Source organism: Porites lutea, chromosome 12 (assembly GCF_958299795.1).
Source record: "Porites lutea chromosome 12, jaPorLute2.1, whole genome shotgun sequence".
Taxonomy (NCBI): Eukaryota; Metazoa; Cnidaria; class Anthozoa; order Scleractinia; family Poritidae; genus Porites; species Porites lutea.
Genome location: NC_133212.1, coordinates 14,364,843 through 14,389,627, shown reverse-complemented (window position 1 = coordinate 14,389,627; position 24,785 = coordinate 14,364,843). Strand labels below are relative to the sequence as shown.

The following is a 24,785-nucleotide window of genomic DNA, read 5'->3' as shown; positions in this document are numbered from 1 at the left end:
TAAAAATGATTTTCTTTGCACCCTGAAAATATGTCCTGTAAAAACTGAAAGGGGAGCCAAGAGTCCAAAGAATTTGGAAATGGTATCTTCCCATTTGCATTAGCCCGTCCCTCTCTGTAAATAATCCCCACTCCCTGATTTCTTTGAGGTCTTGCTTAAATATTAGTTTATAAGTATACCTTAAAGCCTCTTCTGCTGTAATTGTTCGTTCAACTTCTTTTACAGTAAAGGCATGTCATTCTTGAAAAAAAGAAAATGCTCTGTCATTTGATCAAGTAGAGCAGATGCTATTTAATTTCATGAAGAAACAAACGTGGAAAAGTAATTATTCAACAGTAAGATTGTTTTTCCTTTTTTGATCATCATTAAACTTCCCTTCAGTTTTCTTGTACATTATTGGCTGTGTGATTTGACCAATGGGTCGATTTTTGGTGCACTCTCGATACTCTTTTCTCCCTCTATATGTTAATTTGCTTTCTTATTTAGTATCAAAGTGTTGACCAAATTACTGCAGAATTATGCTGCTTGTGAAAGGCATTTGTTCAACTGAAGTGCCCCATACAGTGGCGGATCCAGACCTTCAGATAAGGGGGGCCCCGGTCATCCAGACTCTGAGATGGGGGGCGGGTTCCCCAAAAAGATGTTTTTCGGCCCTTTGGGCCTTAGTTTGGTCTAAAATAAGCCCCCCCCCCCGGGCACCTCCCCTAGGTCCGCCACTGCCATAGAGAGAGGAGTATTTGCTATAGCTATGATCTATTATGTGAGCAACTATTCTGCAAAGAATTTTAGGTCTGATTTGACCGATCTACATGGATGTTTGTTACCAAAAAAAGATGTCTTTAATATTATTACAATAGTTTGGATTAATGCAGATTTTAACGTAGCAATTAATTGCTGTGAACCCAGATAAGTGTCTTTTAGTAAGAGGTGCAGGTAAGCTTAAAGGAGGTGTCGGTTAACAGAGGTTCTGTACAGTATCTGATGAAAATTGGGTTTTTTTCCTTGCTCAAGTTCTGTGCAAACTTCATGTCATACATGTTAATGTTATCATTTACAGCAGTAGTTTAAGAACATGAGTGATGTTCACAATACTGAAAGTTTAAAAATATTTCTTTGTCTAACAATTTAAATTATAATAATTATAATCATTAATATTACATTATTATTGTATCAATTACAGTGAAACCTGTATTAAGTGGGCAACTTCAGGACCTTCCCAAGTGTCTCCTTAATAGAGGGTGACGGCTTAATAGAGGTTTTAAAAATTGCACAATGTTTGTTAACGATTAACATTTAACGGTTACTCTGTACTGTGAAAAAGTTGCATGTTGTTAAAGAAGCTATCTAGAGTTCAAGTTCATTACCTTTCATTACCAACTTTAATTTTTTTGTAAATGCAAAAACATTAACTGACTTCAGTACGTATTTCAAGGACGTAATCCAACACTACTATTGTCAATTCAGTCCGGTGTCTGCTTAATAGAGGTTTTTAACAATAGAAATTAGCCAAATACAACTTATTTTAGTGTCTGCGTCCGCTTAATAGAGGTGTCCGCTGAAAATAGGGGTTTGTTATAAAGGGAAATATCAGACCTCCGTTTCAGGACCCGGCTTAGTGTCTGCTTAGGACAGGGTGTCCGCTTAATTGGGAGTCCGCTTAATGGAGGTTTCTTATAGTCATTGCTATTACAAATTGTGGCAATACTATGCAAAATAAGCTTACCATGCAGACAAACTCAGCCACAGTCATAGCTGTTTGATTGAAAGGGAATTGCCTTTAATGTAAATAGCAGCGGGAGGGGGAGCTTGCCCCCACCCCCCTTTCCTACCACCACCACAGCCATGTTTCTCAACCCAAAATTGGTCAAGTGGAAATGTTAAGCTTTTATTGAACACCAGTTGTAGCATCCAGGGCGCACGTTTTCTACCCTCTGACGACTCAAGAAGCACCATGAAGCAGGATGGTTTTAGCCTTTGTTTGAACAACTGCCTACTTATGCATACCCGGCAAACTGTCGATTGCGGATTCTATGGACACTGTTAAGATCTCAAAGAGGTTTGCTTGTGCCAACGAACTAAGCAAATGATATTTTGGGAAATTGGAGTAGGGCTATGGTCAACGGCCCACTTTGTATATAACAGTGGCGGATCTAGGGAAGGAGCCTGGGAGGCCCGCACCCCCTCTTATTTTTAGACCAATCTGAGGCTGCGCCCGTAGGGCCGAAAAAATTTTTTTGGAGACCGGGCCCCCCCTTATCTCAGGGTCTGGATGACCGGGTGCCCCCCCCCCCCCCCCCCCCTTATCTGAAGGTCTGGATCCGCCACTGTATAATAATATAGCTACTACTCACCTGTACCTCCAAAGCCTTTGCTTGCCTTGTAGTCCTTGTAGAGGGAAAATTTTTACGGTATTTTGAGTCTCAAAATCTTCGATTAGCTTTGTGCTTCTTCAACAGATGAAACAGAATATAAAATTATGGCTTTCCGTTGTTTAATACCGGTATACTTAGCTTTCTTTTGCTGTCTTGAGTTTCTTTTTCTACTCGTTTTTTTTGTGTGAATGTTTTGTGTAGCTGTGTGTGGACGTGTGCGGTACCTGACCCTTAAATATATATATATAATCATTTATTAATAACCTAAGTGAGGCTGCCCTATCTTTTTAGCCCTTAATGGTTATTATGGACAGCCTGTACTCTCCCTATATATGAGGGTCTCAATGGGGTTAACCGATAGGCGTAAAACGGCCAAAAATTTAGTCGATAGCCGTAAAAATTGAAAAATTTTAACCGTTAGCCGTAAATAGGGTGAAAAGAGTTGACCGTAAAAGAAATTTTTCCCTAGATTTGCTACTTTTAAGGAAGGTACTAAACTCACTTATGGTTGCGTTTTTTATTCCCCTGCTACTGTGGCTCCGTACGCACATTAGGTAAAGCGCCTTTTAGGTGTTGACCAAGACCCTGGTTCCATTTCCGCCGCTCTCTCGGGGAACTAATTTTTTTTCCATAGCGAAAGTGTGGCTTCTTGATGGGGATTAATATTTGCGATTTTCAGGAGGTCGTGCCCTCGAAACACTAGTGAAACAACACGCAGTGATGTCACTGTTGTAAAACAAGTTGCCGATAAACAACATTTCCCTGTTTTTTCTCTGACGCTACGGTAGACATTGCCATGCCTAGTCCCTGTACGGCTCGGCACATTTCGCGAGTCTTTAATTTCGCGATTGCGGAGAAAAATTGTGTTTGCAGGGAATCTAATTTCGCGAAATAGACGATTAAGTGACTTTATTTTTTCTTTTTTACAAAAATTGTACGTTAATCAACAATTGAAACAAAACCAATATGCTGTCCCTTAGCGGCAGCCGTATTCCTCTAAAAGTCAGTCAGCAATAAAAAGAGAGTATCGTTACATGTCCTTTCTAGGAGATCTCAATAGAATCTTCAGTCTCTTCAAATGGATTCTTAGGGGGAAGACTAAACGATTCATCTAATAGTTGGGCGATGCCAGCCTTTTCCCACCCTTAAACGATGTGACAATTTTTAAAACTAAACTGGTGAGCAGCACTCTGCGAACTGTTGCTCTAAAACTTATTTATTCTCCTACGCGTTTCGTCTAACTAACGTAGACTTCTTCAGGGAGTTTTACAATCAAGTACTAAACGCCTGTATTTAAGCCATAATATGACTAAAAATAATGATGGTCGCAAACATTGAAGGCTTGGCCGGATTTACGAAAAGGAACAGGCGCAGCTGTGAAATTTTTTTACGCAAGGCGTGAGAAAACTTTGTGGCCACGGTTTTAGCTAAAATTAGTAATAAACAAGTTTTACAGCAACAGTTCACAGAGTGCTGCTCACTAGTTTAGTTTGAAAAATTTTAAAAATTTTAAAAAATTTTAAAAAATTTTAGAAATTAAGAGGCTGTCCGCGTAAGAACCGATAAGGCAAATTTCGGTCTATAACGGATTGCCCTGATTTTTCCAGTGGAAGATAACTATCCTATCCCATGAAGAAATATCACATTTATTTGGACCAACTCAATTTTTTCTCTATATTACAAGAAGATTTTCTGGGTCACCTAAAACTAGCCAGTTTGCCGTCGGAAGTGGTGCGATTTTGGTGAAACTTTAGGGCTCTGTCAAACCTGCCTCACAAAGCCGAATAAGCTGATTATTTTACACACAAAAGTTTTAACTCTGATTAATAGTTTCAAGGTTTAATGGTTGCATTCTGTGGAAAGTTGGCTGAGATATGATTTTTTTAAAATGACCTTTAATTTGCTTATCGGGAAAAGTAATTGGCATAACTAGAGCTGAACGGTAATTTCGCAAAAGTGGCACCTGACCCAGACTCAAGTCTGTGATAAAACAGAAGTACTAAGACCAGTCTACTTCTTAATGCAATAAAATTTGTGGGCACTCCTCTTTGCGTGCTGTAAAAAGTTCCGTTAATGTTCCAAAATTCGCCATTTTGACAGCAAAGCTGGAATTGTAACGGTCTGCATCTGGTCGGCTAATTTCCACAGCTTTAACATATCTAGTTATCACTAACTGTCATTAGACCCTTTAAATGTTGGACTTTCGAAAACATGTGAAGAAAACTTGGTAATCGCTTTTTCTTGTTTTTTTTTTTCTTGTCGACGATGAACATGTCTTACATTCTCCGTATGCAAATTAGCCTTAGGTGCGTCGTTTCAACAAATTGACAGGAAATATAACACTTGTATTTCATATTTTTAAGGGAAAAATATCTCTTCTTTCCACGGAAAAACACGAACGATGTATGACTTAGAATCCCCTTAGGTATGTTTCTTTTACGAGGAAGAAGCAGCCGAAGAAGATATGTTTACGCGAATTAAAATAATTTAATTACTGTGGCTCGTCACGCATTCCCCCAGAGTGACCGTGTATCGATCAGTTCTTTTATCTTATTACATCTTTTTTGAGGTGATAGTTATTGATAATCATACAATTTAATCACTGTTAATTCCGATTCTTTATTGGGTGGGAAATACCGTGCTGTTGCATTTATTCATTCTACGACCGTTTTAACTGAGTCAGTATCACCAGGCGCACTAGGATATGGTTTATTAATATGACGGCCCATGGTGTAATACACGACAATTAGCCAAATAGGAGTCACTTGGAAAAAAAGAAAAAGGCATAGTTTTTTGTTTACGGTCCGTCTCCTGTTAAATCCCAAAAGTTTTTGCCGGCTGTTAATCACACTAAATTAAGGATCTCTATGTTGTCTATGTTTACTACTGAGCCGATGGAGAAAAGCACGTGCACTCAGTGAACATGGTGAATGAAAGACGAAAGTTTGTAAATTAGGTCTCCTTTTCTTTCCCTGGATTTGAATGGTATTTTAAAGTGACACAACTTATTTTTTTTTAGCATTACCCAGGGCTGTAGCTAGGTTTTTTGTAACGAGGGGCATTATCGCGAGATCAGCCGAAGGCACGAGCCTTGTAGGGGGGTCTGTGGGTGTCCTCCCCTTGAAAAATTTTCAAATTTGGAGGCTCCGAAATGCTATTTTCAGCACTTGTCATGAGATATGTCTCTGAAAAATCAACCTCGAAGATGAAAATGGCAAACAATTGCAAGTCACTATTATCAAAATAACTGAGTCTAAAGAAAACAAATCCATCCACAGACTTGATTTGTCTGGCTCAACAGGTCCAGGGGAGGCAGCTGCCCTACGGCTCTGTTACCACGTTGAACTCACTTGGTTGATCTTTCTTTGACATACACATAGGTTGAAAGCTTCTGATTGAGGGGATTGTGGTCTCAATTAATCTTCAGCGATTCCTGCAACAAGCTTTTGCCTTTCGAACACCTCGTCTTCTTGCTGCAGATCTCTATGGTCAAGTTCAATGTATATTCAAGTTCATTACATCGGTTATTTCGTCCATTGCCTTATTGTAATTACACTTGGGACTATGTTTAGGTGTTGACTCAAACGGGCCTAGAGTCCAACATGGGCTGGCAATAGGTGAGCACGGAATTGGAACGGGGGTGGGGGGAACTCCCTAAGATGGCCTATACGGGGAGGCTCCGCCCGAAAGGGGTATCTTTTTCAGGCTTCAGGTATGTAAAAGGGTAGGCTTTCACTAGATGAAGTATATGAAAGGGCGAGTGCTCTTATTGCAGCAGCTTTGGCGGTTCTTAAAGAAAAAAGAACTAAGTTTAAGAATTTAAGGAAAAAGTAGAAGGACTTAATTTTTCAGAAATTAATATACAGAGGAGAAATTTCACCCCTTTAAGTATAAATGCTTGTAAAAGTAGAGGTGGAACCGGAGGGAGAGAGGGTGGATGGTAAAGTAGGTTAAAAATAGAGAGATGGGAGGAGCACTTTGATGGAGCACATTGTTCAAGAGGGTATAAATACAAATGCAAATACAATCTGGAAGCATTTTTGAAGACTTAATGAAAACATTATCAAAACAAGAAAAACAGAGAAATCTTGTCCAATAAACCTCTCCCGCAAAGGTGTGGACATGGTTACTGACTGCTCAATCGTACTCTTCTCGACCCTTTGGCGTCAAGTTTTTTCACGTTTCTTGCCACAGAAGGAGCAAATCGGCTACATAAAGTTGAACTAAACATTCTGGTACTTTTAAGTCTCACTAATTTTTACAAAACCAGAGACATGTTTTAAACACTGTTTAAGTTAAAAAAAATTGTTTTTATTGCAAGAATGAAATACTTTTCACACACGTCCCAAGGACATTCCTCTTAGAAAATGGCAGGGGCGGGAAAGCAGGCGGGGACGAGGTTGAATCCTGACTCCGTGTAGAAAGTTCTTTCTTTTTTCCCCATTTACAATGCTCTTCAAACAATTATCAGAAAACTATCTTTTACATCACACGGATTAACCTTTATGTATAGTATTTTATAGGTAAGAATTGATTAGAGCAAGATACACGGCTGTCAAAAAATATAAATAAATAAACTATCTTTGCAAGCTCAACTAAACTGGAAACGAACATCAGAAAGCATCGCAAGATAAAATGTTAAATGGAGAAATAAGAATATCTCTGTACGTTTAGAAATTTTTTGCCTGAAGAAAAGAGAATGATACTTACATGATGGAGCAAAACTTTGACTTATTTCGTGCCACAGTATAGTCATTTTGCCAGTATGATCCAGAGTGTGGCGGGAGTATTGACAAGACCTTAGGCTCGATTTCCGCCGTCTCCCAATCCCTTGGGGGCTCATTTTCCAGCGTAGCGGCTTACAATCGAGCCTAACAAGACCTTGGCGCTCGCAAAAACCTGCCAAGTAGGTGTCCGTGCCTTGGGCAGATTGTCATTTTAGTGTTAGCCTGTGTACACACCACCCTAGCCTGCGGTGCAGCCGGCCCACGTATCGCATATAGTGTGGATATAGTCTATAAACAAGGTTTAAAGGGTCTGCGCGCAGGCTAACACCACCCCCCACCCCCTCGGAGAAGGGGCCGCTTCTCCGATTTTTCCTAAGGGGAGGAGAAGGGGGTCTGTACACAGGCTATTAGTGTCTGTGCCTTGGGCAGATTGTCATTTCAGTTCCGAATACCTACCAAACCTCTACTCTCGCTAAAATGAGTTCATTCAGTCATTGACTTTGTGACACTTAGACAAGTGACAGCAGGCTAAGTGCGACGTAATATCATTCATGCACTCTGCGACCAACACATTTCCCTCCACACCCCTACTGGGACCACACTCTGTCTTGACGATCTCGCGAAAAGAACAGCTTTTTTCACAATTGATCTCTTCGGCGATTTCATTGACATAATTATATTTGAAACTGGCATCTGTTGCATTATAATTCAATTAGATTGAAACCAAAACAAGATCATCTTGGGAATACGGCTGTTATACCCTAACAAAAACTTAAAACTGAGATAATCCCTTTTGCGTGTATTCACTGAAAAAAGAAACTATTTTTCCCGTTTCATTCTGCTACCGGTAAATGCTGTAAAGATCTTTGAATAACTGAAATTTACAGCTAATTTGCCTTTTGCAAAGCTGTACATGGATTTAGATAGAAAAAGTGTGGGGCATTTTTTTTTTTAATCATAGTGCCGTGTACAAACATCTGATAAGCAAAAAAGAGTGCCCACAAATTTTATTGTGGTGACAAGAGGACTTACCTTGCAAGTTAACTTTATTTTTAATTATTATCAATAACTACCATTTAAAAAAAGATGATAATATACACTGAATATATAAAATTGATCGATTCAACGCTATTGTTTTCTAATCGACCGTCCCTCGTTAGGAATGCGTGACAGGCCACAGTAATTGAATTATTTTAAGCCACGCAAACATATATCATGATATATTATTCAGCTGCTTCTTCCTCGTTAAACAAAAAAAAAAAACAGACCTTAAGGGGATTCTAAGTGATGGTTCGTGTTTTTCTGTGGAAAGGAGAGTTATTTTTCTCCTTAGAAATATGAAATGTAAGGATTATGTTTCATGTTGAAACGACGCATCTAAGGCTAATTTGCATACGGGGAATGAAGTCACGTTCATCGTCGACAAGGTAGCCTGCAGTGCAGGCGTATTTTGGGTGGGCGAAAGCTTGTTAATCGGATCGCTATGATGAAGCCGCCATCTTTGATTCTATGACAGAGGAAGATTGGGGAGAGTAGAAATAGTAACTTTCCTCCTCTCTTCGGGAGTTTCAACATGGCGCTTTCGCGATTAAAACCATTCGCGCGCGCCCGATGAAAACGCCTGCACTGCAGGCTATGCTTAACGAAGCCTCCAAGAATACTGTTTTTGGACATTAAACACCAGATCATTTAAAAATTCAGCTTTATTTCTTGAACAAAAGTTAAGAACCTAATTTAATAAGAACCTGGTTAGCCTAATTTTACACTGAATACCATTTATATAAGAACCTGTTTAGGCTAACTTGGAAAAACCTAGGTTCTTATACGCGGGTTTTTACTGTATTTTATTGTAGGAATTTGGATACATTCATTTATCAGCAGGGGAATTATTAAGAGTGGAAAGAGCCAGTGGCTCAGAAAATGGAGACCTTATTGAAACTTGTATGAAGGAAGGAAAGATTGTTCCTGTAGAAATCACAATAAGCTTGATTGAAAAGGTACAACATTTTGTTTTGAATGTTTGATTTGGTGTCATGTTTTGTTTTCACTCTTTGTTGTTGTTGTATAGTAGTAGTTGTTGTTGTTTTTTCTTCTATGAAAAAATTGAATTTGAGCCAGTTTCTTTTTCAGAGTATGTCATTGCATGTAAAGTAGGCCTTCTTGTCATGACATGACAAATATTAACAGCTCTAAGGACTACCTAGCACATCTGAAAACAGACTTCTTGGTGGAAAACTACAGACATAATTTTTAAATTGTCATTCTAATTTATAATAACCTACTCTTAACTTTATTATTACCAAAATAATATTCTTCTCTGTTAACCCATTCGCCCCTGAACCGCCCGTAACCGCCCGTGCGGATCCAGGTCCTTTCTACCCTTTGTGACGTCATCAGTTTTAACGGTCAAGGACAACTTTCTTTGCTAACTTGTGTAGTGTGAAGATATCTTTCAAACCATACCAGAATGAGCACAATTCAGTCAAGGACACCGGAGAAAGAAGCAAAAAACCATTTGACATTGACCTGAAAATCTCCATGAAAATCTTGTTCCATTACCCACCTACCTTTCCTTTCACCTAATCCTAAGATCCTAAAAGCTTTCCTAAAAACTCTTCCCACCAAAATGAAGCCTACTAAATGCGCAGCAAGACAAAAAAAAAATTTGGCAAGAAAAGCGAAAAAAGAGGGGAAGAGAGAAAGCGAAAAGTAAAAGTCAAGACTGCTGTGTCACTTTTAAACCCAAAATCTCGAAATTTTGCTTTCTGCGCATGCCCGAACTTCGCAAGCTGATGTTTTGCATCTGGATCAGAAGGCCGCCACGTGTACGACCTGCAAACCGGTTTGTGGTAAGTTTAAGCTCTTTATAGCACGACAGTGACCAGAAAACCACTCGACTAGCTTCAAAACGCGTTTTTCGGCAAAATCTCCAGGAGCGAATGGGTTAACACAGTGTACATAAAGCCTCTGACAGTAGACATTTTTAATTATAAAATTGTAAGAGCAAATGTCTGTCAAAATCGAGCAAAATCGAAATTTCGCGGCCACAGTCAAAAAATGATTTTCGCTCATATCTTGTCCATAGATAGGTATAAGTAAGAAATTAAACGTGGTGTAGTTTGTTTTTCAAAAGGCCGCTTGGATTTGGAGAAAATCGACAAAATCAATTTTCGTGGTCGGCGACTTGAAAACAACCAAAATTTGAGGCAAAATGAGGCGGTCTCAAAACTTCGCTCGCACGCAAAAAGGAAGAAAGCGTGGTAAAATATTCCCCGATAAATCAATTTATAAAGGATTTTAGCCCTAGTATGGCGGTTAATTCTTATCTTCACGATAATGTGGAAGGTAAACAATTTTATTTTAGTTTTGGTTCTTTTTCAACTCAACGAAGTTTAAATTTAGGCTTCAAGTCGCGATTTAATTTTTAGGCATGTGCTACACCTTGGTTTTTCCTGAAACTCAAGGCATAAGTCATTTAAACATTGTGCTAAAACATATGTAAGAATTGGCCTGGGTAATTAAATTTGTACTTCACACGAACCTTCCGAAGTTGAATAAATTTTGCTTGAAATATGAGACTTTTCAAGAACGTCGGTTGGTTGTTGCTCGACAAGCCACGATGGCTGGACTCTCCAAGAGAAACGTAACACACAATCGCACTTGTATTAAAGACATTAAATGTACTGAGACGATAATTTTTGTTAACTCACTGTGTTTTCCCGTTCTGGTTAACTGGCATTGCGCCTAGTCCCAAGCTAATCAACAGAAGATCCAAAACCTCGAGGAAACGTGGTGCGTGAAAATAACCTCAAACAGAACATTTCTTGGTATTGCTGGCCTTTCTTTTCCGCAGTCAAACTTTTACATCCATTGCCATTTAAAAATTCTAGGTCTCACAAAAACTGCGATTTTGATAGTGAAACTTTCGGGCTGCCGATACACCTTTGGTCATAAATGTCTGGTCAAAAGTGTTGCGTGACAGTATTCACAGGCTTTCCAATCTAACCATTTGAGCGATGCCTTTTTTTAATGTTCTTGCCGGAAGTAGCATATTATGCTACTAACAATCCAAATCATGTTTTTTTTAAAAATTTTTTCCTAAGTTTTCTTAAAGTATGCTTCTATACAATACTCAATAAGTCCAAAAATTACATATAGTTTTTTCACGTCAACTTCCCCCCTCTTGCCTTGTATTTGCCTTTGATTGACTTCAGGCTTCAATCTCTAGCTATTACACCGCGTTATCAGGCGGCTGTCTTTTCTCTCGCCGATGTAAGTTCCATTGTTTTGGATAACAGTTTTAGTAAACATTCTGCAATTATCTTTCAGTATTTTTTTCCTGATCTGAACATGGTTGTCCGATCGTCAAACTCTTGTTTCTGTTTATATACAGAGGAACCCCGCCTTTTGACCACCCCGTTTATACGACCACCTCTTGTCTCACCTCCCATAGTCCTTCGACCCAGACATGAAAATCTCCGAGTCATTTTATTATTTTGAAGACCTCTTCAATGCCACCACCTCGCTATTACGACCAGGATTTTATGGCCCAACGCTGGGGTTCCACTGTATATTTTAATTTCAGTTTTCCACTTTATAGAACAAAAAACAAAAAGATGTGCGTCAGCTGGACTATGGCGATTAATGTGAAGAACTAAAATTTAGGTCCCGCTTATATGAAAAAAATTTGTCTCGAGCAGAAGGGTCACCAGCTTACCCGAGCTTCCCTGGAAGAGACAACTTTTCACGCATTTCTTTACAAAACATGGCGAATTTTTTAAATGACAAAAAGTTGGCTCGGCTGGAAGGCTGACCCACCTTGTCCAGTCACCCTTTTGCAATGGTAGGGTCAGCCTCCTAGCCAGGCCAACTTTTCTCCATATTAAGCACTTTACGTTGCACCGACCAAACAAAAGCCACCGCGAGTTTGGTTATAGTGCTTGTAAGCAGGATACAGATCAGTGGTCCTGGGGAAAATAATTTTGTCAAATGGAAGGAGACATTTCGGTCCGACCGTCTAGATCAAATCCGATCCGTATCGGTAAAGGGCTTGCATAGCCAAAGCGAGACAATTGGAGCATGCCCGAAGGCTGGTTGGGGTCAATGTCTTTTTTTTTTCTCTCGGCTGGGAGGGTGACTCTCCTACACGAGACAGGTTTTCTCCATATAAAGGGGATCAAAATTTTCGGATACGAAATTGTGATAGAGAAGGAATCAGAGAAAATTTCAAAATTCTCGAAAAAAATAATTTTGAAGCCCTTGTAATTTCGATCGAAAAGAATACTCAAGTTGCCCTTTGGATGACCGAACAATTTTTATAATTATATGGCGCCGCATGAAACTTAGTAATTTGGATAGCATGAAAGTGTTTTCAATACAGTTAGGAGGAAACTGACGTTGGGTGCCCCTGTCAACTATCGCCTATCGCTTCCACTACTTTCTTTACCCACAAAGTTTTCTTTTCAATTTTACTCTCGGTCATTTTGCCATGTTCTGAGTGTGCGCTTTAGTACCGGTCTTGAGACTGAAACTTGGTGGCTCGTCAGAAATCCATGATCAGAACTCTTGAAAAGAAAGTCTCCGACCATAACTTTCTCTCTGTCATCAGTGAGACGGATATTGAGGCTGCATCCGCTTCTGGGCCTGTTTCTCGAAAGTCCTGATAATTAACGGGCCCCTAAAGCTGTTCTTGATTACATGCAAGATAGAAATTTCAATAGTTTTGCATCTAACATGAGAAAACTATCAGTTAATGATTTCGGGCCCGAAAAGTAATAGGGACTTTGGACAAACGGACCCCTGGGAAACAGTGCCTAAACAGTGTCCTTTTTAACGTGAATTTGAAGACGCCAGGGCAAAACCCATTGGTAAACACGTTTGATTCCAGCTTTCTAGCTTGCTGTATCTGCGGTATATCATCTTAGTGTCAGGTTTTAAAGCTTGTTTGAGTAGCCGAACATGCTGTAAGGAGGAAATTATCCGATATACTTTGATGTATCCTTTGGTAAAGGAATCAGAGAGGAACAGGTCAGCTTTCTAGACCCCAGGTTTCCTTCATTGTATATATTCAATACTACAAACTGGAACTCACGCCTTAAGTCTTCACACTCAAGGAGAGGTTTGTAGTCTTGAAAATAGCGCTACGTCATCTGCCACTCCAAAAGGCCGCCCTGCCTGGATAGCATTTCCCCAATTACTTTGCAATATTTCCTTAGTCGAGTGTGCTAATGCAAGTTTTTTAATGCTGGTTAGCCTGTGCAAACATTTGAAAAGGGGGGAGACAGGGCTTAGAGCAAATTGCTTACCGAACATCTTTGAGTAAGAGTTACAGCGTAACCCTTTCGACGGGTTCTTCTAGCCCCTCAACGACCATTCCATGTGAGTCTTAAGAGGTAGTACCAAGAGAGAGTACCTAAGTAAGATTCAGAGCCACCCTTCCTCAAAATATACATATGAAATAGCATAATTTTTTCTTTATTATGATTCTTCACTCAAAACAAAAAAAGCTTCCGAGATCATTTATCGAGGTTTTCCAAAGTAAAACCTACTCAGTGTTCGTGTGTACTAGCAGGGCGTATGATTTTGATGTTTTCCAAATCCCTTAGTCAATTCTTTTATCACGCAGGTGTCCGATAAACTGACCACCACTTTACACTTTTAAATCAAGCACTGTTGACAGCCAGACTATGCAACCTTTCAGTTGTTGTATAATTGAAAAAATAACTTTGGAAACATCAAAGAAATGTATAAACAATTTTGTTTTCTGCACATTCTTAAGTTCGAAAGATGGTGTTCGTTGTCACGCCACATCACTCCTTGTCTTCTCACACTTAGGCAATACTGTGACTCGCTATATGTGGTAACTGATTCTACTAAATGGTAAGAACATCTTTCAAATCGCCGAAAATGTCTTTAAAACATATTTTTCTCGTGATATATTTTGTTCAACCACCTTAAGAATTTAGATCATAACGCTCATTTGGTTTGAGTGACATTTTAATAACCCTGGCCCATCTCCAATGACCTTTCATTAGAGGTCAAATTACAAAATGCGTTAGCGCCAGCAGAATTTGGAGCTTGAGCGTAGAAAAATTAAAAGAAGTGCCCCGTACTATAAAGGTAAGTTAATTTCTTTTTCGTGTTAGCAAATTTATTATCGTACTACTATCGTACATCAGATTTCTTTTCAGGAAACACCAATGATCCGTTTCGGCAACAGCGAGGCATTGTTGAATTATGCAAATGTTCCTATTTCACTCAAAAGTTGTTCAAGTTCAGAAGGTTCGTCTGAAGCGCAGATTAAATTACCCAACCCAGTTCTCACATATGTTTTAGCACAGTGTTTTAATAACTTATAGCTTGAGTTTCAGGAAAAACCAAGGTGTAGCACATGCCTAAAAATTAAATCGCGACTTGAAGCCTAAATTTAAACTTCGTTGAGTTGAAAAAGAACCAAAACTAAAATAAAATTGTTTACCTTCCACATTATCGTGAAGATAAGAATTAACCGCCATACTAGGGCTAAAATCCTTTTAAATTGATTTATCGGGGAATATTTTACCACGCTTTCTTCCTTTTTGCGTGCGAGCGAAGTTTTGAGACCGCCTCATTTTGCCTCAAATTTTAGTTGTTTTCAAGTCGCCGACCACGAAAATTGATTTTGTCGATTTTCTCCAAATCCAAGCGGCCTTTTGAAAAACAAACTACACCACGTTTAGTTACTTACTAATAAGTATGTATGAACAAGATATGAGCAAAATTTAATTTTTGACCGTGGCCGCCGGTTGTTCGATATTTACAGACATTCGCTCGTAAGTGGTTTGAACCCAGCACTCATCTTGGTGGGTATGTACTTGTACTTCCTGAGTAGAGAGTGATTGACTTTTTAACAACCTCTGCATTAATTTGCCATCATCAAAGTTGATGGTAATACTAAACTTGCTATTTTTAAGGTAATCAGGTCTTTGTTATTTTGCTAGGCAATGAACAAAAGTAACACAAAGAGATTCCTCATAGATGGGTTTCCAAGGAATGAAAATAATCTTCATGGTTGGCATAAAGTTATGGATGGAAAAGCGGATGTGAAGTGTGTTTTATTTTTTGAGTGCACAGAAGAGGTATGTACTTTGACTGTACAATTTGCATTTTTGTTGAAAATATAGTTATCTGTTGTTATGTCATGCAAGTCTGTCACGAGTATATCACTCCATATCATCACATACATTATATGCCAACTCTCCCAGATTATCTGTAAGTCTCCTGGATACAGCACCAATCTCCTGGTCTTCTGTACATGTATCGGTCACCAAATCTCCTGCATAAAATCAAATTTTGAGCTTTTCAGTGCTTTAGTTGATTAATTTAATGAATTTAGCCCTTTTTTACCCTAATTCGATAATTATTATTATTATTATTATTATTATTATTATTATTATTATTATTATTATTATAACATTTAAACAGAGGATCTAACAAAGCTCAGGATGCGCGGTTAGATATCCACGCGCGTGGTTTCTGGGAGCGACATCGTTCAGCATTCTTCGATGTGAGGGTCTGTCACCCTAATGCTGTATCGTATAACCTAGAGCCACAACAAATCTATCGTATCCATGAGAACGAGAAAAAGCGTCTCTACTCAGAGAGAGTCCTGGACATCGAGCATGGAACATCTACACCCTTGGTCTTCACCACAACTGGCGGAATGGGAAAGGAGTGCTTGAAGTATCATAGCCGTTTAGCACAGCTGATTGCCATCAAAAAAGGGGAGCAGTATGCCAAAACCATCTCATGGATCAGAACCAGAACCTCATTCGCACCCTTGAGATCTGCGTTGGTTTGTCTTCGAGGCTCTAGGACCAGAAGAGTGCCATGTGACATTAAGAATGTTGATATCGACGTCGAAGTTGCTGAAGGAGCCATTAAATCGGACTATTGATATGTTTCCTTACTTCATATATATCTTTTTATTTCATTATTATTATTACTATTTTTTTTGTTTTTTAGCAGTTGAAAGAAACTTTTGAATTTTAGAGGCTGACAGTTTTTTTTTATTGAAAAGAAATGTTTTTTAATTCGAAAAAAATTTTCTTAGTTTTAATTAACTTTTTTTTAAAGCTAAATTAAGTGCTTTTTAAATCGACAGAAATTGTAAATAATGTTTTTGAATGAATAGTTTTTTCTTTTTTTTAAGCGAATTAATTGTAAATAGGATTTTAATAGTTTTTTAATAAAATTGTCTATTATATTTAAAAAAAAAATTATTATTATTATTATTATTATTATTATTATTATTATTATTATTATTATTATTATTATTATCATTATTCATAGTATGGTTTCAGGGTCATTTTTGCACATATTTAGTCACTGACAAATTTACAGTATAAGATTACAATGTATTTCGTCATTACAGTCATAAGGGGGTGGGGGGAGCCTTGAAAGTCCTTGAATTTTGGAGCTAATATCATAGGTGACGAATTACTCCTTAATTTTGGCGCGAAATTTCAGTGTTAATTTGTAATTTCACATGTGAAATTACTAAATTGCCATGGCAACCGGCCCTATGTCTCCATTTCAAGATGGCGACGAAGTTTTAAAATGTCATGAATGAAGATGTCAGGGCATAAAAAGACGCTTTAGAAAACCTGAACACACGAAAGAGCACATCAAGACGGATTCTTAGAGGTATGTTGTCGAAAAATTCCGATAACTTAAGCCAAATTTCAGCTCTAAACGTTTGAGAGAGTGGAGTTCACAATCGATCGATACGATCATGGATAAACAAGTCAAAAGTCCTCGATTGCTATGGTAATTCGTCACACCAGGGGGGGCTGGCAACGGCCTCTGATCTTGCCGCTTTTCGGCTTTCCATGATCGCCCCAGTTAAGAAATCTGTCAATCATCCGAAAACTGTAGCGAGCATGCGCGGAACGGGCTGGGAAAACAAGTTCGTCTTAGCAGCTTCTTCGCAGCGATTCGGCAGTGTGAAGTGAAGTTGGTTTTGGTCCCGTTGGTCATTGGTTTCTTCGTTTTGTTCCGTGGTAATGTGGAGCTTACGTTTTCCTTTCTTCTGGTCTTGCGTTTGTCATTAAATGCGGCCCGGTTTACTACGGTAAGAACGAGACCAGTGAACATGTTTCTCGATGCCCCACCTTTTGATAATTTGTTTCTGTTTAGACGACCCACGAATTGCAAAAGTAAAAGAAGGACCAATCCTCCAATACGTATGTAGAAGAGTTTATATTTTCAATCGAAAGGCCCAAAATTGATTCTTCGTGGTATTCAAAAAAGTGCGGTGACTGGCATGTGGTTGAGTAGAAGAGTTGTCAGAGTTCAGCTGAGAGTTGTTTACGGCTTCACTACACCTTTAAGACGACAAGAAATGATGATTGAGATTCTCAGTTCTACATCCTTGATTGTGAACTTATCCTGGCAGAGTTGCGTTGGATGATTGAATGGCATAGTCAAATCTCGTAGTTCATGTATTTCTTTATGTACTAGAAGCTAAATAAATTTTGCCAAGAGATCATTCTCTCTTGATTTTGCACATGTTGATATGCTTAAGTTCTTTTCTTCGTGCGATTTGATTTAAACTTTACCGTAGTTTCTAACAAATGAATCTTAGGCAGATGAAAGGGTAATTATCTTGTGTGTTTGGAATTCTCTTTTCATGACAGCAGTTAATACACTGCCTTCAGTTTGAGTCCTAATTCAAGTGTGTTTTGTTGCAAAAAAAGAGGGAAAATTATAAATTTTAAAAACTACACTACCCCTTGGAACAAGATTATGGTTTAAAAGAGATTAGCTAAGTTCAGAAAATAAATCTTCAAGTTTGCATGTTTTGACAAGGACTACATCCGGCTATAAATGCTTCCAAGGGAATGTATAAAGTCAGGAAAATGGTGACATTTCTATTTTTGCCTTTCCTTTGGCCACGATGATCAGTTTTTGCCATACAGTTGCATGTAATTTGTTACACTTTTGGACATCAACCTGCCAGGTTAGTTTGTGTCTGTATAAAAATGTAGTTAATGAAATCAAACCCTCTCAACTTAAAAATTACCTTGTAGTAGTGGATATGCAAAACACCAAAGGATGTCTTGGAAAAAATTTAAAATGATTATTAAGATAATATTATTAATTTTGTAGTCAACAATAACAGTTAGAAATTTGTGTTGAGGCAGGCAAAAACATTTTTCAGAGACCATAGACCTTCACTAACTTTGCTGTTAAAACAAGTGGTAAAAGGGTATTAAAATGTGAGATCACCTCCCTGGGCTTGCACTGAAAGAGAGTATGGGTAGTAGGACACATTGTTCATTTCCCCCACCCTTTTTATGCCAAGAGACCTGATTTTATAACCCTGATTCACTTCAGTTAGCATACAGAATTAAGTTAGCTTTTAAACTTAAAAAGATGGAAAAACTTGGGGAAAAAATTGGTGGTACCAAAAATGTAACTACAGACTGCTCTTCATCAACCTTCACAGCCCAAACAGACACCCTGTTCAAAACTCTAAAGGGTGAAATGGTCACCACCCTAACTAATCAGCACATACCCATCTAGGCCATATAAGCCAAGGGTAGTATGTAGAAAGAACTGCTGAGGGGATTGGGCTCAAGGGACAATAACTTCTTTTGATGGTTGATAAAAAGTCAATTTTACCTCGTTTATTTTACTTGTAAATCAGATTCATAACTTACACAAACAATTTAAGTTGTACATTTTTCAAGGTCCTTCCGATTCTCTTTATAAACTTTGCAAAACATTCAATTTTCTTTTTTCTGTTTCTTGTACTTCAGTCCTTTGAGGGATTTTCTCAATGTATACTGAGCATAGCCCTCTCTGATGTACTCACTCTTCTTAGCAACTGGATTAATCTCTTGTCCCCACACTCAGATTCAAGTATAATTCAAAACTATGGGGTAATTTTTGTACAAACAATTTCAAGGAAGTACTTAAAACCGAAGTCACTATCTAATATAAAACTACTAAATACGGTATTGCTGTTGGAGCTATTTATTGATTATCACTCAAACGATATTCCAGTGAAGGATTTGAAGATTCAGTAAGCCCTTCCCTGCAGCCTTTTGATATTAAAAATAGCTTATACTGACAGACTCAGTGTATGTGAAGCAAAGTGATTGGAACATTTAACCTGGCTTTTACTAAATTAGCCCTGTATTCTGTATTTACGCCCACAAATATTTGTTGTGGCTCCCGGTGTACAAACAAACTTACGAACAGCGAAGTACAAAATTGGTTTAATGAACATCCCCATATGACTGTTGCAAGACTCATACTATAATGAGCTCGAAGCATATGTTTAGGATAAGGCAGAGAGTTCTTAATACCACCGTAGGTGAAAAAATATATAAGAGATGGAGCAGGCTGCCCTGAGGCTGGTCGCTCGAAAATTCACGAAGCTTATAAATAACTGAACTTGCCAAGGTGCCGAATCACGATGAGCGAAGTCACTCATGAACTGTTCATACATCACGCCTCCTGATGTCCAAAAATCTCATGAAAAAAGTTCATGAAAACCTTTTCTTGATGTTTGGACGCCGTAAAACGTAAAACCGAGCAAAAACTCATCATCTTTCCATGTCCGCATTCTCCGCCATATTTGTTTTGAAGGAAAATTGGTACTCAGTCTCACTCGGCCAAATTTCTTAACTGGGGCGATCATGTAAACTCGGTTCCAGACCTCGCTGCCAGCCCCCCCCCCCCCCCCCCCCCCCTGCGTCACACATCATATTAATAGGTAATCAACTGGTATACTCGTGAAATTAGGGAATAATTTCACTTGCGTTTTGTCCAAATCCTAATAATTTCCCTCGCCTAAAGGCTCGGGAAATTATAAGGATTTGGACAAAACGCACGTGAAATTATTTCCTAATTTCACTCGTCACCATTTGATTACACATACTAACTTTATCCAACCCTGATTTTAAAGTACCTAAAAGGAGCAAACACAGAAAGACCTTCAGGATCAAATTGGTCATATTGTGGAAGAACAGAAAAAGACATAGACTCAATGTTCTTGTTTTGCACTGAATGGAGTCCTAAAAAATGGAAAATGTGTCCTTGAAAGTCCTTGACTAGTCCTTGAATTTTTTGTTCAAGAAACGGTATGAGCCCTGTACTGTATTAATTCTGAGACTGTACTGAATCCAATCCTTTTTTTTTTCATGGCAATTAACCATGAAAAACATGAAAATAATGTTTGTTGTTGTCATCAGGGTGTCCTAGTTACCAGAAATGTAAAATTATTGATAAGTATAATATAGTCATGTTTATCTTGAAGGTTAATGCATTATTAAACATCTCCCTGAAAACAGGAATGTATTAAGAGAATAATGCTGAGAGGAGAGTCAAGTGGGAGGCCCGATGATAACATTGAGAGTCTTAAAAAGAGGTATGTATCCAACAGAATTTTAAATGCATTTACCCTTGTTATTCACTTGGTTTTAATAAAGTGTTGCATGTGAATTCCCTTGTAGAATCAGACACTATGTAGAATCTATGCAAATGCTATGTCACAAAGCTATGTAAAACCTATGTTAATGAGTCATACATTGCTTTAACCAGATCCTATGTTGTTTCTATGCCAGGACTATGTTTTTTGTATCGAAAATGCTATGTTTTCGCTAGTCAAACGGAACCTGCTTAAAAGCTATGCAGTTTTTAAAGGAAGGAATAAAGGCAGAAATGACATAGTTTCCACATAGCCTATACATACAATTTACTTAGCTTTCAGAAAGAGATTTTAGACTTCATAGTCAACCTTATAGAAAAATCATAGGAAATAAATAGCCTTCACATAGGACTGAAATAGAGTTTACATAGTAAAATGGAACAGGGGACAGTTGATTAAATAGCTTTTGAATAGGGTTTGCTTAGAATTCAGATAGCCTAGGAATAGTGAAAACATAGCCTTTTTTAAAGATGACATATACTTTGCATAGCATTAAAATAGGGAAAACACAGAACAAATAGTCTTTACATAGGTTTCAAATAGGATTTTAATAGTATTTGAGTAGGTAAAACATATCACATACACAGCCTTTAATTAGAGTTCAAACAGAAATTACATAGAATTGACATAGTCTTTTATGTAGGTAGGTTTTGATCTGCTTAAGCAAATGTAGTCACTACTGACCTCTAGATCGCGTTTTCATCGTTTTTTGACCGTAATTTACTTGCAGACAATCGTAATAAAATCGTATTTTGAAGTACCATCTAATTACAGGCAAATTACGACGAACGTCCTTGCGTAAAAGAATCGTAACTTGCCCTTGTCTGATTTACGATTTAAATTCGAGAATTAATATTATCGTAATACTGTCGTAAACAAAATGCGATCAAATTGCCGTCAAATTACGACCAGCGTCCGAACGTAAAAGAATCGTATTTGCTCTTGTTTAATATACGAGTCAAATTCGAGAATTAATATTATCGTTTTATCGTCGTAAACAGAATGCGATCTAATAAAAGGCAGATTACGGCCAACGTCGGTCCGTAAATAAATCGCAATTTTCCCTCGTTCAATATACGAGTCAAATTCGATTATTGATATTATCGTAATATTGTCGTACACACATGAGTACGATATTCCAAGATGATTGCCATAACGTAAATACATCGCACTATCATCTTATTTACGACTCGAAAAGTGTATTGTCCTAGCTACGTGTTGTTGTAAACCTGTAGCATTTCTGACAGAGATGTAATAATTATAGGAATAAACCCAGCAAGTAAAGCTTCACAACGTTTGCGAACACAACACATTTGCGAGAGTGAGGGCTCTTACCTGTTCAACTACGAAGTGTCACGCAATGCGATGAAGGAAAGCGTCGTCACCGAACATCTCAACTTAAATACTGTTCAAAAGCTCATAATTTTTAATAATACAATGCTGTTGAAAGTGAGTGGAAAATGTAGTTCCTTCGAAGTAAAAGCAGCACACCGGAACCAGAAAGCACAAATTTCATTTGCTGAGTTTGGAAAAGTATTAAAACCGCCAAGTTATTCGGCACAATTGTGAACGTCTGGTCAACTCGAGTGGTAACGACCGTTAACGACGTACCCGAAAATCTTAAGTAAAGGTTCCGAGCGGATCATCAGGTGATCTTTGGTGAGTAGGGCTGGATTTTATTAAATCTTTACAACCCCCGTTCCGCTAAGGTCCCTTGCCCCCATACCGATGGGCGATCGAGACCGCTATGGCTACTCGTGTTCCTACAGTAAATCAGCTAAATAGCTAGCTACCATTACTACAAAAAATTTTAGTTCAAACAAGAAACCCCTTTTAGAAACACATTACATCGGGGTGATCAACAAAGAAGAGCTATGAAATGAAAGCTATGAAAGCTATGAAAGCGGTCGGTTACAGAGTGAGTGTTTAAAAACCCATAATATTCGTGTTACATTTAACAGTCTACGATCTAATTAAATTAGTTTGATTGAAGTCAATGCTATACTCTTGAAGCTTTATTAAATAAGTCAACGAGTGTGTGGAAACTTCACCTGTGGCGACTAACGGCGAAAAGGGCAAAAATTGTATGATGTTGCCACTGTAACTGTAAACAAGAGAGGTGCGAAGATTCGCGGAAACTGCTCGAGCAGTTCGCTTCGCTCGATTCAGTCTGGATTACAGATATTACAAATTTTATGTTTGACTCATTTAGTCTCAAACATGATCTGAATCGTTCACTGTATTAAAAATCCCTAGCCCAAAATTCGGAGAAGGGGCCCCTTCTCCGATGTAACATGACGGGAGGGGGAGGGGGGGTCTGTACACAGGCTAGACAATGGAAATCCACTCTTAGAGAGTACGCAAGGTAGAAAAAGATAAATTGTTTAGTATTGATTTGCATTTTAGGTTCAGACAGACGCTTCAACTTTGCGATACAAAGTAGACTAGCTAAGCAAAGAGATCTCAAAGAGCTTATGTGATATTATAAACAGTAACCTTGTGATGCAATTTATTTAATTTCAGTTGACTATGATGACAGTAAAAGACACCAGGATCCGATTCTGCCGTCGTCCAGTGCAAATTCATTCATGTGCTTGATTCTCTGTGGCTAATCTTCATCTAAAGTAGCCCTTTACATCCTCATAGGAGCGAATCAGGTAGGAGTACGTTAGCCTATGAGCAAACCATAAACGGCCTACAAATAAAGTCAATAAAGATAATCCTACAAACTGATATATCAATCTACAAATAATAAAAAAAAACAAGAAATCGGGCATGCAAATCGGCCACGAATTTGTACAAATGTGTATAACGTTTAATCCAAAAATTCTTGGAATCACGTAGTGCTGGCTTTGGTATAATGCCTTTGAAGGAATCAAACTTATAGCTCCACGTATTCCAAAATTTTCAATCATGCCCCCACAGTCTGTTGGAAAACTTACCAGACTGTCCCGAGATAGCCTGGGTAGTAAGCTTTTCCGCGCGAGTTTGTCGAAAAAATTGGAAAAAGAGAACAAAAGATCGCACCCACTTGCTAGGCAGGCTAGGCCGGAGAGGAATAGGCTCTCTGTGTCGTTTACCTAAGTTTACCTTGATAGGTGCATTCCACTCGCACATGTACTGGGAAGCCACGATGAATCACCGGTAAATTGAGAGTTATATTTCATTTAAATGGTGTGAAAATTAAAGATTCCTTGGTCTGATATTTTCTGCCCCTTTGTAAGTTCTTTTTAATTGCGCAACTACCTGGCATTGAAGTTCATTACAATATGATTTCCATCTTTCCGGCTTCTATATAAGTGATCCTTGCTTCATACAGTTATACCGTTCATTCATTCATTATGTGTTTTTTTTTTCAGAATGGTAGTAGTCCTTTAGGATTGTAGCGTGGACGAGCGCACAAGGCACTCAAGACCCTCAAGAGAAGATGGTCTCCCTCCAGTTCCCTTCTCGGGTAGTCCGCTTTCTCCGGAGTCCAGCTAAGCGTCCGCGTACATTCTACGATCTGTTTCTTCTCTACTGCTAATCTAAGATTAAAAGAATAATGGCCACATTGCCATGCTACAGTAGCATCTACAATTCACATTTTGCCAATGTTGTTTTGATGAGCATTTATATGACACTCAAAATCAGACGTTGCCGCCTGCGACGAAAAACAACACCCGAGGCTAATGTAAGGTGTAATAACCTTGAAAAGGTGGGAATTCCGAAGTTTCGAAGTTTTTCCGATTTGAAGGGTGTGCGATCGACTTTTATCTGAGCATTACCTTGTAAACGTCTTGTGCATAATCCTTCATTTTGACGAAATTTTTAATTTTGAGAACCACAATATCTACTTTAAATATTACAGGTAAACGATATTAATCGCAGTTAGTATATTGTAATTATAATTACGATATTTTATATGAACGTTTTTGATAGTCCTGTCAGAGATATGTCTTGTAAACTGAATAAAAAATAAGAATATTCACATTCTTTGAGTGGCCGTTCTGTGGTCATTGTACAAAGGAGGAACTCAAAATGCCTTCTTCTATTTGTAACTAAAGTGTGTGTTCACTGTAAAAACGACCAAATGGCGCAAGGATATCTAAACCTTCTCAGCAAAAGCCTTTCTTCTCAGATTGTAATTCAATAGTATCTCCATCGAAAAAGTTACAAGGTAAGGATTTCTAAATCTAAAGCCAAAGAACAAAACACTTGTCTTCTGCG

The 24,785-nt window shown here is 38.3% G+C and overlaps 1 protein-coding gene and 1 long non-coding RNA gene across 2 annotated transcripts in view; both read left to right on the top strand.

The window, feature by feature from the left end:
• The window catches only part of LOC140953745 (UMP-CMP kinase-like), a 32,910-nt gene that overhangs the window by 2,591 nt on the left and 5,534 nt on the right, over positions 1-24,785 (top strand). Inside the window, exons 2-4 of the mRNA XM_073403140.1 lie at positions 8,953-9,096; positions 15,079-15,216; positions 20,440-20,516. Coding sequence (XP_073259241.1) covers positions 8,953-9,096; positions 15,079-15,216; positions 20,440-20,516 — 359 coding nt within the window. The remainder of the gene's footprint in view (positions 1-8,952; positions 9,097-15,078; positions 15,217-20,439; positions 20,517-24,785) is intronic.
• On the top strand, positions 23,089-24,556 carry LOC140921416 (uncharacterized). Its single transcript, XR_012164012.1, has 2 exons — positions 23,089-23,233; positions 23,936-24,556. It is a non-coding gene; the product is annotated as an uncharacterized lncRNA (long non-coding RNA).